We start from the raw sequence: 17,547 nt of genomic DNA on the forward strand, positions 1-17,547 counted from the left end.
CTCGACTGAATCACCTGCTTTGTTTATAAAACCCAGAGAGAGAGAGACTAAAGAGACAGGCAGGCAGCGAGAGAGGCGAATCAGTGAGAGAAGGCGTACGTTTTGCACATTTTCTCTGCTTATCCTGCCAGAGCAGCGCGCTCTATAATAACACTCCTACACACACACACACACACTCAAACTAACTCATAACCTCGGCGCGCCTTCCAGCTCAACTGCCCCTAACCAAGAGCTAATCACCTCTCTCTGCCTGAGGCGACGTCCATGTGTCAGCGACATGCCCAAACCAATGCCACACGTCTGTCTGCAACTAACACACACACACACACACATACATAGAAACACTAAAAGTGGTCCTGGTGAATGTCACGAAAACATGCACAGGTCACGTTTCATCCCAGAGTCAAAAGAAAAAGAGAACGAAACAAATACATTTTTAGAAACAACATGCTTTTGTGATTGTGACATTATTTTAATGACAATTAAACACATTTCCCAGTTTTATTTGTTATTCTCAATGATTTTCATTACTGTAATCCAGTTAAAAATGATCATAAAAGTAAAAACGTCCAGATGCATTATGGTAATGAGAACTTTTGGGAGTGGAATGTGCTTTAAATGGCATGAAACTAACAATCACGATGCAAAATTGTGTTGAAAATAGAAAAAGACCAAAATATAATTCCTTATTTTGTGGTGAAATATGACCCAGACGAGTTCTTGACAGGTTTAATGGGATACACCCACACATACACACTCGTGGGTATAAATATAGCCTACATGAACACACACACACACTCACAGCAAGAGAATCATTATTGTGAATGATTCATCAGCGCATGATGTTATTACAAAGAAAAAACTCTTTGTCTTAGAGAATGGAGGGCGGGGCCTGATTTATTTATGTGGAATTGATTGGATGGTGAAAAGTGTCTTAAATGATGTAAGAGGCATTGATGACGCCCCATTTGTTTCAGTAGCTTTATTTTTCACCAAATTCAGACTGTAGCACAACTCACAAAATCACGCAATTCTTTGCTGTGGTGATGATTCAGTTGAAAGTTGTGTTGACTTTTTGCAATACAAATACCTACAGTCTCTAATGCTCACCAAAGCTGCATTTATTTGATTAAAAAAAAATACAGTAAAAAATACAATAAAAACAGTAATATTGTGAAATATTATTACAATTTAAAATAGCTGTTTTCTATATGAATATATAGTAAAATGTAATTTATATCCAGTGATCAAAGCTGAATTTTCAGCATCATTACTCCAGTCTTCAGTGTCACATGATCCTTCAGAAATCATTCTAATGTGATGATTTGCTGCTCAAGAAACATTTCTGATTATTATCAATGTCAAAAGAATTATATTTTTGTGGAAACTGTGATACATTTAGGTTTTCAGGATTCTTTGATGAATAGAAAGTTCAAAAGAACAGCATTTATTTGAAATAGAAATCTTTTGTAACATTATAAATGTCTTTATTGTCACTATATATATATATATATATATATAATTTATTTATTTATTTATTTTTTAATCATTGTAAGCAGTTTAACTGTTCTTTTCCTCATTACTCACACACACACACACTCATAGAGTAAAGTCAGTAAGACACGTTGCCATTTCAGGCTGATTTCTCATGCAGCTCCCTCGGGCTAATTGCGAAGTCTTACTCAGAGCCCCAAACAGCCAATCGGGAGGCTGGAAGTGAGGGATGATTTCAGCTGATCTCAGAGAGGCGGAGGCAGAGTCTGGGTTCGCACCGTCACCCTGCTGTCCTCGGAGGGGGAAACACAGGGGGCTGTGCAGAAATGTGCATCTCCTGCGCTGCCTGGCAAGACGCTCGCTGCATGTCAGCCAAACTGGGTCAGCACCACCCCTCGCTCGCTCTCTCTCTCTCTCTCTCTCACACACACACACACACACACACACAGAGCGTTTCTTGTGGTTTTGGAAATATTTGCCTAGCTACTGCACTTGCCCTTTGGAAAGTGCCTTTTCTGTCAAGACACGTGTGTGAGCAACAGCCTGTTAAAGGTTGATTCAATCACATTTATGAAATGTTAAGTGCTTCCTCCGTCTGGTGGCGAACACGAGACGGATGGAAAACAGCTCGGAGTGAACGAATGTGTGTGGACGGAGGGTCTCTGTTCAGAGAGGTGTCAAACCGTGAGGTTGCGTTTCGCAACACTGAACTGAACTGCCAATCAGCTGCTCGAGAGGGTGTGATGTCACCGTGTCACATCCAGACCTGTCAGAGATAAACATGCAAACAAACTAACACAATGCTAACTAAAATATCCAAAAACTACTTTAAAGCATCCCTAAAAAGGGGATCATTTAACATTGTAAAGCTTGACATATAAAATAATAGTCAGAAAAATAAAATCTTTTGAAATGCAACAGTTTATTGAAACTTTTTTTTTTTTTTAATCTAAAAGCAAAGTTTGCATATGTGTATCATATTTGATCCATCAGGCGTTTATGGCTCATATAGTCTGATATAGTAAGAATATGGAGGAAAAACAGCTCAGTTTTATTCTGAGGCTCAAACTGAGCAAAAATATGCAGTTTAATGCAGATGCTGATATTAATATGGACAAAAAGTGTTGAAATTCTGATGCTTGTAATGTAAATCAATGAGATCTTTATAACAGTATAGCAGATAATGACATAAAATGCATATAAATATAAGTCATCGCTCTATATTTGCCAATGATATGATATTTAAATGCTTAGTTTTATGATCAAAGCTCTGTAGTTTTGAAACATATAATGCAATGCAATACAATGATGATTGAGAGATGAACAAATAACCCTTCCTCAAAAGCCTGATGATCATATTTGATACTCATGATTTTTATAAATGATGTCTGGATAATCAAGTAAAGCTGCTTCAGTCCAGTTGAAATATTACTAACAATATCAAAGTTATTTTTACGTTTACTTGATAAAATCAGTGTAGATTTGACAGACACGTGAAGCTCGAGCTGAAGGAGGACGCTTGTACAATTATGCTAAAAGACTTTTACTTGATAAAGAGTCTAAACTATCAATCAGAGACAGAAGGACTGGAGGAGATTGTGTGCGACAGGTTTATCAGTGAAGTTTTGATCATTTTTGAGGCCTTAGAAATGAGCACATTAAATATGATCCAGTAGGCTTTATGGGGTAAGATTGTATCACCTCAAAAGGTGAAAAGGACAGAAACAGTTTATTTTTGTGACATTATTCACAGCACGAGTCTGTCTGCAGTCCTTTCTCTCTCAACAGGAAGTGTGAAAGAGCGCTTCCTCTCCAGGCAGGAAGCAGCAGCGCAGGTCAGGCTCTGCAGGAGTTTTGCTCTGACGTCAGAGTCCTGGCAGCTCCGCAGACGCCCGGCCTGAGCGCACCTGTCTCCCATTTAAGTAATGGATTCTGCTGATGCTGCCCCTCGCTGCACAATTAGATGTTTCCTCTGGAGACCGGATCCGACTCGGAGCGCAGGACTGATAATGATCCGCAAGCTCAGAGCCCGGAGATGTCGCAGAACCGCAGTCTCCAGCTCAGCAGGAGATATGCTTCCTTTACAAATAAGATCCGGCACGTGATTGTCACTAAACCCTCGTGCAGGAATCTCTGACCTGTGGAGGCCCGCTTGTGCCACAGAAGAAAAATAGGTCACACTTTAGATCAGGGTCCAATTCTCACTATTAACTAACTATTAACTATGACTTTTACCTCAATAAACTCCTAATTACTGCTTATTAATAGTTAATAAGGTAAATGTTAAGTTTAGGTATTGGGGAGGATTATGGGATGAAGAATATGGTCATGTAGAATAAGGCATTAATATGTGCTTTATAAGTACTAATAAACAGTCAATATCCTAGTAATATGCATGATAATAAGCAACTAGTTAGTGAGAATTGGACCCTAAACTAAAGTGTTACCGAAAAATATTTTGACATAAAAAGTCATAATTATGACAATCATAGTTGGGACATAAAATGTCAAATTCATGACAAAAATTTGAAATTGACATACTAAGTCATAATTATGACAAAAGCAAAAATTATGACAAAAAACTCAATTATGACATACTAAGTTATAATTATGAGTCAAAATCATGACAAAAATTTGAAATTAACATACTAAGTCACAATTATGACAAAAATTCAAAATTATGACAAGTCATAATTATGACATTAAGTTATAGTTAAAGTAAAAATTATGACATGAAAAGGCAAGATTATGACATACTAAGTTATAATTAAGACTCAAAAATTTTAAATTATTACATACTAAGGCACAATTTTGACAATTTAGGTCATAACTGTGACAAACATTTCTAAATTATGACAAGTCATAAAAATGACATGCTAAGTAAATTATGAGATAATTGGCATATTAAAGTTGGCATATTAAGTTCAATTGAATTAAATTGAATATTAAGTCATAATTATAACATACTGAGTTATAGTTATGACACAAAAAGTCAAAATTATGGCATAAAATGTAGAAATCATGACATACTAAGTCATAACTATGAGATAAAAAGTAGAAATTATGACATAAAAAGTCAAAAGTCATAATTATGAGATGAAAAGTCTTATGACTTTGGTTTTTCCATCTCATAATTATGACTATGTCATATACATATATATATATATATATTTTTTTTTTTTTTTTTTTTTTTTTTTTTTTTTTTTTTGCTTATGTGGCAGAAATGTGGTGTGGAAACAGATCCAACATCCATGATCTAAACATCGGCTCTCGCTCTTATAGTTTTTATTTCGGGTTCTCGATGCTGTACGTGTGCAAATAATAATAACAGAAATGTTGAAGTTCCAGGGAAATACATTCCTCTGACCTAATCAAAAGTGCAGATATTATTACTCTGTGTTGTTTCAGCGAGGCAGGCGTGTGTGTTTCAGAAAGGTCAGTGTTATGCAATACAGTCTCTGCAGCCAGATTCTGACCACAGCGTGAAGTCTGGAACTATTTACTGATTATTTTGACTAAGAAGACTCGCCTGACTGTCATGTACTGTAAAGTGACATTTATTCATGCTGTTCAGTCAAGTCAGTTTAATTTGTGTAACACTTTTCACAGTGCGCATTATTTCAAAGCAGCTTTACAGAAAATCATGATGTCAATGTTTATAATATCTTATAGCTGCATTTATCAGGTCGATATATACTATATAGCAAATCTCAAGTATACTGTATGTATGCAGATAAAGTTGGACTTATATATATATCTTTATATAAAGAGCTGGGCGATAATGAAATCAGGCAGTTGAGATTTGCTATATAGTATATATCACTTAACATACCGTATATATGCGGATAAAGTTGGATATAATAGGAGCAGGATAATCTGAATACATTATATTACAAAAATAGATAGTAAAAAATAGATTTAAATAATAGCACATCGGTATCTGTGAACAGTTTTACAGAAAACACAAGGAAAAAAACAGTAGAAAATGCATCAGCTGTCGATTGGATGTTGAGATGTGGGCGTGGCTCTCTAAAGTGGAGGAAGGGGCGGAGTTTAACAGACAAAATGATTGGAGAAATCCTGTATACGTCACCAGAGAGAAGTCTGTCATCTCACCGAAGATCCAGTTATGACTTTTTGATTAAAAATTACCAGGTCAAAATGTAAAAAACATCTATAACAGCATTTAGAAAATAGATAGGGTGAATTTCATTTCATGCTGACTTTAAAGTATCAACCCTATACTTCAGTGTTTTTGAGTTTCCCATGGTGCAAAGCTGGATTTGACTCCTGTGGAAAACACATACTGGGATGTTTTGAATAAATATATTCGACTGAATAAGCAAAAAGGAATAGTTCATCCAAAAATAAAACTTCTGTCATCATTCTGTCATCATGAGACACAAAAGGAGAATCTGTAACATTTATATTTAGGAGTGTATAAATGTTCATTGTGACCACATCTTTCAAAAAGACTCCAAAAAAGAACATAAAACGCCACAAAAGCATCATTCCAGTGATCCACATGACCATATAACATATTCCTACAATAGATTTGTGTGAGGAACAGACACAATTAATTTCATTATTCACTGACTTGATGAGCAATTTTTGGGTGAACTATTCCTTTTATTCCATATAGTCTTAACTCGAGTTGTGTATAGGTTCAAAGTAAGAAGCCGGATGATTCACGTGTCACGGGTTTGGAGGTTGTGAAGAGACACAGGGAGAGTCGCAGGGGTATTACTCAACACACGCAGGGTCAGAGCAAAGTGTTGTGTGTCATCCTGGAGAGATGTTCAAGACTGGAGGGATTGTGATGTTCCTTCACCCCTCTGCTGCTAATGTTCATGAGTCATTCTGGAGGAGCAACACTGTTTGCAGCACGTACACACACACACACACACACACACACACACACACACACACACACACACACACACTCTTACTCTACACCTCTGCAGTTTCCATCAATTAAAGGATTAGTTCACTTCAGAATTAAAATTTCCTGATAATTTACTCACCCCCATGTCATCCAAGATGTTCATGTCTTCTTCTTTAGTTGAAAAGAAATGAAGGATTTTGAGGAAAACATTCCAGGATTTTTCTCCATATAGTGGACTTCACTATAACGGGTTGAAGGTCCAAATGTCAGTTTCAGTGCAGCTTCAAAGAGCTGTACACGATCCCAGACGAGGAATAAGAGTCTTATCTAGAGAAACCATTGGTTGTTTTCTAAAAAAATAACAATTATATACTTTTTAACCACAAATGCTCATATTGCACTGCTCTGTGATGAGCCATGCATTATGTAATCACGTTAGAAAGGTCACGTGTGACGTAGACAGAAGTACCGATCCAGTGTCTACAAAGAGAACGTGCAAAGACTAAGTCAAACACCCTTTACATAAGAGGTAAAATAATGATGTCAGATGATTTTAAAGTTGGAGGAGAAAATGAGATGGAGTTTTTCGCCCTCCGCGGTACTTCCGCCTACGTCACACGTGACCTTTCCAACATGATTATGTAATGCGTGGCGCATCGCAGAGCAGCGCAAGACAAGCATTTGTGGATAAAAAGTATATATATATATATATATATATATATTTTTTTTTTTTAGAAAATGGCTGATGATTTCTCTAGATAAGACTCTTATTCCTCGTCTGGGATCATGTAGAGCTCTTTGAAGCTGCACTGAAACTGACATTTGGACCTTCAACCCATTGAACCACAGTGAAGTCCACTATATGGAGAAAAATCCCGGAATGTTTTCCTCAAAAACCTTAAATTTCTTTTCGACTGAAGAAAGAAAGACATGAACATCTTGGATGACATGGGGGTGAGTAAATTATCAGGAATGACTAAAAAATACCCTGATGCTATTGTGAACAATTCAAAATGTAATAACTTGCTCCACCTCTGAAACCCGTTTCTAACCACCTGTCTGCTGCACGATGGAACCAACGCATGAAAATAGTGTAGCACGAATGCATTTTTGGTTGTTTCCCAAAACCCTGTTCCTTATCTCCACACTAAACTGGTTGTGGGCCTACTGGTGTGAATTATTGCAATTTAAAGGAGTAGGAATAGTGGATGCATTCAAGGCATTTCACTTCTGAATGCATCAAAAAATTCTTTTTCGAAATTCTTCGGAAAAAATTCCGAAGTTCTTAAAATCAGCATGAAACCAAAACTCTGTTTATTTGGTCTGATTGTGAATGATTCATCAGTGCACATTAGTCTGATATAAAAAGTTTGTCTTGTAATAAAAAGAAGGACTCAATGCCCTCCCCTCCAACCACTTGTCATATCGAGACCATCTTCATGATGCAAATCAATTTCAGATCAATAAAACCCCATCCTGCATTTAAGTTCTCAACAAATTTCACTCAGGAACACATCAGATTACAGAAGCAAAAAGGCTTGCATTTCATGTTGAATCTTGCAAATGACCTTGCAGCCAAAGGCTGTAGTTTGCAATATGAATGAAAAACCTCTCTTTCGTCCCCGTGCATGCACTAAAAATATTCACGCTTTCTAAAGCAGGGGACACAGGTAAGGCGTTTGGTGGGCTTATGTAAAAGCAAAAGCCCCAGTAATGAAGCCACAGTCAGCAGGAGGCACTTTGAAGTGCTTTAGTCCTTGTTGATAAGAACTCTGCTGGGACCTGGATAAAGCTGACGGCCAAATTCCCTCTGTCACACGCATGTCTCAAGGTTACCGCTGCAGCACGGCCAAACGCATAACTGTACACGAAGAACCGTAATGCAACTGCTATATTTGCCAAAGCATAGGGGATCTTTCCAGAAAGAGAACGCTTTCTTTGATCACATGCCTTTTTTCTCAAGAGCTCCTGGTGAACACAATGCGGATAAAATTCAATCATGTGTAACAAAGGCGTCAGTCAAGGATTTAATTGAGATGAAAGCATGCTTTGAAGCCGTAGCATCTTAGAAGTGATTTTTGGAAGGCACTGACACATTACGCACACCGCATGCACCACAAACGTTGCGTCACTGAGCTGACATCATTGCACGCTTACTCAAGCGAGGTGCATGCATGTCTCTCTCTGAATCAGCATGTTTCCGGCTCCAGCGCTCTGAACAAACAGGACCACAAACACGGAGTTACTTATTGGTTCTTTATTATGAAGTGAGAAAATGCCCGGTGTCGTTTGTGCTTTACATTGTTCAAATGCTGGGGGAAAAAAACCCAGGGAAAAGAAGTCCAGAAATAAGTTCATTTGATTCTTTACAGCTTGTAGAAATATTCAATTCCAAAGGATTATTTACAAGGCGTCTTGCATTAAACAGTTAGTTCTCCTTGTCCGTAAATACAAAAACAGAGGTTCGACTAATACAAGGCCTGTCTACCTGAATTGCTAAGGTTTGTGCTACTATTTGTATTATCATTTTTTTCAAAAAAAGTCTGAAATGTTCTCAAAGAAGTGCTTTTCAAAGATCAATCTGCTGTCCGTGTTGCGGCGTTCGATCTCCTACGACAGCGTTCCCAGGTTTGCGCTGCTACGTTCTAAAACTACGTTATTAAATAAGAGGCAGGCAGTGCATAACCACTTACAAAAGGACCCTATATCCCGTCCCCCCCGCCCCATCCCGTGGAAGTATCCGCTAATACTACTCTGGCATTTCCCTGATATTTAACTTCTGAACGACTACTGGTAGTATTGGATAAAATTGTGATTAAAAATGCTATAGTTATTACTCGTTTTAGCTTTTAAAAATACCATGCATTATTGCTCTATTCTTCATCATGACTCCCGAGAAATATTGCCGACGGATGCTATCTAGGTTTTGGCAAAAAATCCAAAGCTTCATAAAATTGGCATAGATTTCATTAGTAGTAGTATTTTTTTTTTCTTTTTTCTTTCTTTTTTTTTTTTTTGCATGCAACAAATTTATAAAGTGGCAACCAAAAAATAAGATATTCAGAAAGTGGCAAATGCTTTGGCATATTGATGACGAAGGCTTGGCAACTGAACGACAAATTAAAGTGCAAATAAATATATAAATACATAAATAAGTCAATGAATAAATAGTTTTACCTCAATGCTGAACACTTTTGTGGCCACTGGCAGCAGTACAATATTATCCAATACTTAGAAAAGGTTTGACCTTTCGAGAGAAACAAAGACATTTTCAATGTCCTCTGAGTTTTGGCAAAACGGGTGGAATTTGGGCTCTGAATACGTGAACAGCGGGAGAAAGAGTACACTTAGAAAAGAAAAGTTAAGGTACATGCGATTAATCCTCGTGGCTCAGCGGCGCGGTTCACGCTTCCAGGGGGCTCAGAGGGGCGAACGCTCCCTTGAAGCAGGCCGACTCGTAGTGCTTGTTCAGGTAGGACTTTAGGGCAAAGGTCTTGTTGCATCTCTTGCACTTGTAGTGCTTAAAGGCCGAGTGTGTCTGCATGTGCGCGCGCAGGTTCGAGCGGTCGGCGAACGCCTTCCCGCAGTGCGCGCATCCGAAGGGCTTCTCGCCCGTGTGCGAGCGCATGTGTCCCTGTAAGAGCCAAGGCCTGCTGAAGGCCTTGCCGCAGATGTCGCACTTGTGCTTGAGGTCGTGGGTCAACAAATGCATGGCCATGGCCGGCATGGAGACGTAAACCTTCCCACAGGTGGGGCACTTCTTGGCCATTTTGCTGTCCATGCTGCGGTGCGTCTGCTTGTGTCTGCTCAGGTTGGAAGACGTGGCGTATGTCTTTCCGCACTCGTTGCACGTGTGCCGCTGATGGCTCCTCGGGCTGCTGATGGCTTTTCTCCTCGACCTCCCGTCCGTGATGAAGAAGGCGTCCACCGTGTAGCCCTCGCTGACCGCGTTGTCTCCGTTGATGTAGCCCGAGGAGATCTCCGACTGCGGGCTGTCGGGCTGGTCCGAATCCGGCGCTCCATAATCGCTGTGGATGCTGTCGTAGATGGGTCCGGGCGAGGGCACCTTGATGCCGTTGTCGCTCTCGCCGTCGTACGGGGCCGGGGTCAAGTAGTCGCTGATGTACCCTGAAAAGAAGTTCAAACGCGTCCTCCATCAGACAGAGGTTTTCTACATGAACCCACATGCGCATGCAAAAAAAAAAAAAAATCAATAGCAGCTCTCCATTTCAATTAGCGTGGCAACCGCTTCGGTTATAATTGCATTGAAATTAGGTCGATGTGTAGGGAATGCACGAACAATATAAGAGCATGCATGAATATGTCTGCTTATGCAAGTGTATGCAAAGCGCAGGTTATGTAGAGCGTGAATAATAACATGAAACATGATCAAGCGTTCGCTTAATAGACTGCGTGCGTGGATAATTCCATGACACGATTCGATAACTGCCAAGTACTTGTTGCTAGCGCTGCGTTTTCTAAAATAAAATGCGCTTTAGAATGCGTGCTTGAAAGAGCGCAACACCTGAAATGTGCCGACTCGACAAAAACTGCTGCGCCTCACGGTGTTGAACACAATGTGACCGTGGGTCAATGCCGAGGTTATGATTATAAACCATCAAACGTCAGTATGCATGCACATTGCGTGTAAGCGATGTTTATGCGAGGTCAAATAAAAGAAATTACCTTTCTCATGAAAGCGCAGGCTGAGGTCTGCCCTGGATCTGCCATAGGAGCTCTCCAAATCAGCGGATGAGAAATCATCAAGCTTAACCTTTTTGACCAGGAAAGACCTTGGCATGTTTCAGGTTGAAGGGGAAAAACACTCGTCCACCGGTCGAATCGCTCGCTTTTCCTCATGCAACGTTGAAAAAAATGCGTTTTTTTTTTAGTTTTTTTTTTTTTAGTATCGTTCCTCTTCGGTGATGCCGAGATTCGGATGCCAGCACAGGGTTACGGCAGACCCTCGAGCCCCTGAAAGCGCTTGTGTTGATGCAGCGCGACGCCGCGATGCTTTCGGCAGAAATGCAACTTCAGCACTGGACAGCTCCCGTTCGGCGGCGCGTATTCAGCACTGGACAGCTCCCGCTCTCTCGCGCTCTCTTTAGTTCCGCTGGGACCCTTCACGACGATCGTATCTTCCAGGTTCGAGCTTTAAGTTTAAACTAACTAGTCCTCTAGTTTCCGAGCTGCTTTTCTACCCCTAAAGACACAGAAAGGACAGTGAAACAGCTGAGTCTGCGTCAGCCTGCTCGCTCCCCTCTCTCCTGCTTTATCTCCCAGCTGTTCCGTCTGAAGGCGTCGGGCTTTCTGAAGTCTGTTGATCAGCTGTTGGGATTTATATGGCTGCGATCAGGTGGGAAATGAAGATGGAAGTACTTAATTTAATCCATAAAAAAATCTCACGGGACCAGCATTGAACTGGCTGACTTAATGACGCTGTGAGACGTCCACGCCTTCGCCAGATTTTTTCACGACGCCTGAAATAAAACAGAAGGGTTTATTTATTCATAAATACGTAACGTTTTTATAAATTATGATAATTTAAATGTAACAAATTATATGTTTAAATTATTAATGCTGAATAAAAAAAACTAATGCAAGTGTTCATACTCAATTAATCATCTTTTTAAGATTCTGTTGTTTTGCGTTTTTTAAAAAAAAATCTGCCCTCCCGCGCTGCGTTTTCGCGCGCTGCTTTTGACGCAAACCACTAAATCAACAACTAGCTGTGGCCTCAGGCTTTCAGGTCATTCTTTTACATCACGGTCTATAAACCAATGGCTTTCTTTTCATGCAAATCACACGAATTGGGTACCAGAAGGTCCGTTTCCTCAATGATTCCAGTAGGAGCCATATGTCCGCAATTAACGCGGATCCTGGAGCTGTAGTACACACTGTTGTCTGACATCGTGTTCTCATTGTTCACTCCTTCAATGGGACGAATAAGGACGTCCCGCAGTTGGATTGCCATTTTCACAAACATTCAGACCTGGAAAGAAAGCGTTATCGTGATAGATGCTGCTTTGCACTTGGGTCTGTGGAGAGTCACTATACATGTCCATTTTATCACATGCACGCATTGCAATTTCACTGCATTCTTCCAATTTGATAGATGATCTTTAAAATAAATGTTTATTGTAAAACAATCTGTCAAATAAAGAGTTAATTGCATTGTGCCATTTAGAAATATATATTTGGATGTAATTATTCGTTCAGAAAGGCATGATTTGACATTACAAACACAAGGTGGAGAAACTAAAATAAAGAGAATTTAATGCTGATATATTAACAAAACCAAGCGATAAAAAAGAACAGACTTTATCTTGTCCTTAAAGAGTTAAAAAAGGGGAAAATGTAATAACCTGTGGATGCAACTTCAAGAATTTTTAATAAAACCCTCTCAAATAAAATCTAAAAAGATATAGGGATTAAAGACAAAATGCAATCTTTCATATATTTTCTTTCCATGAAGGGACTGAATACACAGAGATGGGGACAGGCCCAAAAAATCTTCTTCATTTTATTTTACACATGTGAATGTGGGACAAAAATGGCTCTTGTTTTCTAGAATGGTGTTCATGTGCATGCATGTGTGTGTAACAGTTTGACCAGCATGCAGTGAGTATGTAGGACACTGTTGCACAGCCGCTGACATTCCCAAGCGCGCAGGGAGGACGGCGGCAGCAGCCCACGGCGACCTGACGTGTTTATGGGGGGAGAAGGACGTTTGCACACCGAGGCTTCCCGGGAAGTGCTGACATCAGCTGGAAAAACACAGGCGAAAATATTGAAGTGCGCCTCATTTGCATAATAATAGTCTACGGTGTGTTGAGACACACCGAACAAACGTCTCATCGGAGTTGAAATCAAAAGGACTTCATTGACATTTAATTCTCACGTACGCCGTTTTCAATGAGACCGATGCGAATCAGTACACAAGGCACTTCTGGAGCAGGTTGGGAAGGACATGTGGAAGGTCAAAGGGAGGATATTGTATAAACGCACTGTATACTTCTGTACTTTAACCCTAATATGTACACTTTTTGCAATATTCACAAGAAGCATCTTTTCATTTGATGTTCCTTAAGGTGTCTTTGAATACATTTAGTTTAGCTATTTTTATATATAGTTTGGGGTTTAGTTTGCATACATGGGTCAAAAACATTTTTAATATCTTCATTTTCTATATATGTAAGTACATAAAGGCAGTGTTGAACGCCATATGAACATATGTTCATGTTCAGATACAGATTTAGTGAGAAAGTGGCAAGCTGTCATGTAGAAGTCAACCCTGACCCTAAAAGAAAACTTTTGAAGTTATTAGAAAAAACAAAAAAACATTTAATGCATGCATTATTTTTTTTCTTCTAGATAAATGATATTCAGGATGTCATCAAAGGTAGGTTTTGTCAGATTTAGCAAATAAAATGGCAATCTTGCATGTGCACAAGAACATAAACTGAATTATCGTTCAATAATTTTCATTGACAAAACACTGGTGTTATAAAGAATATGCATCTGATAACATTTCGACACATGCTACAGTATGTGTTCTAGGGTTAAAACATTTGGTTTGCACACTTATAAGGGATAGATCACTCCAAGAAAATCATTTACTCACCCTCATGTCATTCCAAACCTGTATGACTTTTAAACATTAAAAAAAAAAGTGATCTACTTGCATGTTGCACAGAAGAAAGAAAATCATACAGGTTTGGAATGAGATGAGGGTAAGTAAATGATGAGAGACGTTACATTTTTCTCTTTAAGAAGCTCTAGACTGTAAAATTGTTTTGTTAGGTATCCTAAATTAATTTAACTTGTTTTATTCAAGTCAAAAATACAATTTAATTTGCCTGAATCAACCCGACTTTGTCATTATCATTGGTCAGATCAGGTGGAAATAGCTCTTTAAGGTCACACTTGCACTTTTTACAGAGTAAAAGAACATCAGATGGATGGATGAAGCCATCATATACCGCTGAAAAGCTGACAAAAGAAAAAAATAAGGTTAAACTCACAGATTCAGACAATACAGGGAAGTGTCACAATCTATTTCCACAGTCATGCGTTCATACAATCACAAGTTATTGCACCATCTATCTCTCTTACCACAGCAAACGTGCACACACACACACACACACACTCTTCTGCAGAGCGGTGCTCTTGTTCTCGTGAGGGTGTGTCGACGGAGACCTGATGCCCCTTTGCATCTGCCACAGCTGACCAGTGACATTGACGGACAGATTTAGGCTTAGCAGCTGCCCACTTTCTCTCTCGCTCTAATTACAGGATCATATAGAAAATCTGCAATAAAAGGATAAACTCAGCATTGCGCTTATTAGATAGATAGAATGACAGATAGATAGATAGACAGACAGATAGATAGACAGACAGACAAATAGATAGACAGACAGACAGACAGACAGACAGACAGATAGATAGACAGACAGACAGACAGACGGATGGACGGACGGACGGACGGACGGACGGACGGATAGATAGATAGATAGATAGACAGATAGACAGATGGACGGATAGATAGATAGATAGACAGACAGACAGACAGACAGATAGATAGATAGATAGATAGATAGATAGATAGAATAATAGTAAACATTACAGAACAATTTACACGATTTGAACAGTGTTTCGGTATGTAAAATAAAGGAATGATGTGTAATAATCACATTAAGTTGATTACAAAAGAGAAGGAACACTGAAATGCCTGAAGCTGTATCATACGACACTTTAACACACGGAAAAATGATTTTGGTTTCTCAGTTTCAGAGAACATTGGGATTTATTTGGGGTTATGAGAAACTCAAAGATTGTGTGTATTGCAGCAAGCGCACAATAAGGCCATTACATGAATGTTATTGGTACAGTAATTGTCTGTTGAAAAAATACAATGTACACTCTACTTCTGAAAGAATAACACAGAGCTGTGCAAAAACAAAATGCTTAGCCATCAATATTTTAGCTTTATTTTAGTATAATTCAAGCTAAATTCAGACATAGTGGTATTATTACGGAGCAAACATCTTATGAATAAAGCACAATTGTTTTATAAAAGTTTGCTTATGGCTTTAGCGCTGGAGAATAGCAGTCTCTACAACAGCTCCCGGTACATCCGGAAGAACAGTCCGTCTGGGAAGTTGCTTTGTCAGCGAGCTGACACACTGAAGTGATCGGACGGATCATCAAAAGTTATAAAGACCTCAGAACAGCCTTTGTCTTCTCAGAAGATGCGACTCTAGACTTCTGATTCATTCTGCTGAACGCAGCGATTTCTTTGGTGAATCAGTGCAGGCGAAACAAATCAAGTCAAGTTTATTGTCACTCCTCAATCAAAGACCATTTCCACCACATAAGAAAAAAAATGCTTTCGCAAGTCATTATAAAAATAGTCAATTATGACCAAAAGTCAATTTCGTCCTAATTATGACTTTTTATCTCATAATTATGAGATAAATAGTCAAAATTTGGATAAGTTGAAATGAGATAAAGTAAATTATGACAAAAAAGTCATAATTAACACTTTGTATGTCATAATTTCAACTTTTATCTCATCATTATTACTTATGTCATAATTCCGACATTGTCTCATAATTGACTATCATAATTTACATTTATCTCATAATTATTTACAGAATTTTTCTTTTTTGTCTAATAATTGACTAATCTCATAATTATGGGATAAAAAGTCAAAATTTGGACGATTCAAAATTAGATAAGTAAATTATGACAATAAATTGTCATAACTATAACTTAGTATATCATAATTTCTACCTTTATCTCATAATTATATTCTCATAATTATGACTTATGTTATGACTTTTTATCATCATTTTGACATTTTATCTCATAATTTGGACCTTTTTATTTGATAATGTTGACCTTTTAATTTATAATTTTGACTTTATCTCATATTTATGACTTAGCTCATAATTATAACTTATGACTTTTATCTCATAATTTTGACTTTTTATCTTATAATGTTGACCTTTTAATTATAATTTTGACTTTATCTCATAATTGACTAACTCATCATTATGGCTTATCTCATAATTTAGACTTATGTTATGACTTTTTCATCATCATTTTGACCTTTTATCTCATAATTTTGACTTTTTATCAAATTATGTTGACCTTTTAATTTATAATTTTGTCTATCTCATAATTGACTAACTTATAATTATGACTTATCTCATAATTATGACTTGTGTAATGACTTTTATCTCATAATTTAGACTTTATCTCACAATTATGACTTATGTTATGACTTTTTCATCATCATTTTGACCTTTTATCTCATAATTTAGACTTTATCTCATAATTATGACTTTTGTTATGACTTTTATCATCATTTTGACTTTTTATCTCATAATTTAGACTTTTTATCTCATAATGTTGACTTTTCAATTTTTAATTTTGACTTTATTTCATAATTGACTAACTCATAATTATGACTTATCTCATAATGACTTGCATTATGACTTTTCTCATAATTATAACTGTTATGACTTTTATCTCATAATTTTGACCTTTTATCTGATGTTTACCTTTTAATTTATAATTTTAACTTTATCTCATAATTGACTAACTTATAATGACTTATCTCATAATTATGACTTTCATTATGACTTATCATAATTTTTATCTCATAATTATCTCATAATTATGACTTGTGTAATGACTTTTATCTCATTATTTTGACCTTTTACCCCATAATTGACTAACTAATAAGTATGACTTGCATTATGACTTCTCATAATTTTGAATTTTTATCTGATAATTGTGACTTTTTCTCATAATGTTGACATTTTAATTTATAATTTTGACTTTATCTCATAATTGACTAATTCATAATTATGACTTGCATTATGACTTCTCATAATTTTGACTTTTTATCTTATAATGGTAACATTTTATATCATAATTATGATTTTCCTAAGCGTGTTTTTTTTTCTTATGTGGCAGAAAAGGGCTTCCATACTCTTCTCATTAGAGAGGGAACAAACCGAAATCTGGTTTGTTCAAATTTTTTTTTGATCCATTCATTATTTGTGGAGGTAGTGATAAGAACAATCCCCACATGCTAAGTATCAATCTTCAGTGTGTAACTCGTCCTGCAGTGTTTGTGCTACAGACATAAATGCGAC

At 37.6% G+C, this 17,547-nt stretch overlaps 1 protein-coding gene across 1 annotated transcript; it reads right to left on the reverse strand.

The window, feature by feature from the left end:
* Nucleotides 1–8,621: 8,621 nt before the first annotated feature.
* Nucleotides 8,622–11,864, reverse strand: scrt1a (scratch family zinc finger 1a). Its single transcript, XM_051873815.1, has 2 exons — nucleotides 11,066–11,864; nucleotides 8,622–10,507 (listed from the first exon to the last, which is right to left on the reverse strand). The coding sequence occupies exons 1-2, from the start codon at nucleotides 11,178–11,180 to the stop codon at nucleotides 9,783–9,785; spliced, it is 840 nt and encodes a 279-aa protein (XP_051729775.1). The 5' UTR covers nucleotides 11,181–11,864; the 3' UTR covers nucleotides 8,622–9,782.
* Nucleotides 11,865–17,547: the final 5,683 nt, after the last annotated feature.

This window comes from Ctenopharyngodon idella, chromosome 19, assembly GCF_019924925.1.
Source record: "Ctenopharyngodon idella isolate HZGC_01 chromosome 19, HZGC01, whole genome shotgun sequence".
NCBI lineage: Eukaryota > Metazoa > Chordata > Actinopteri > Cypriniformes > Xenocyprididae > Ctenopharyngodon > Ctenopharyngodon idella.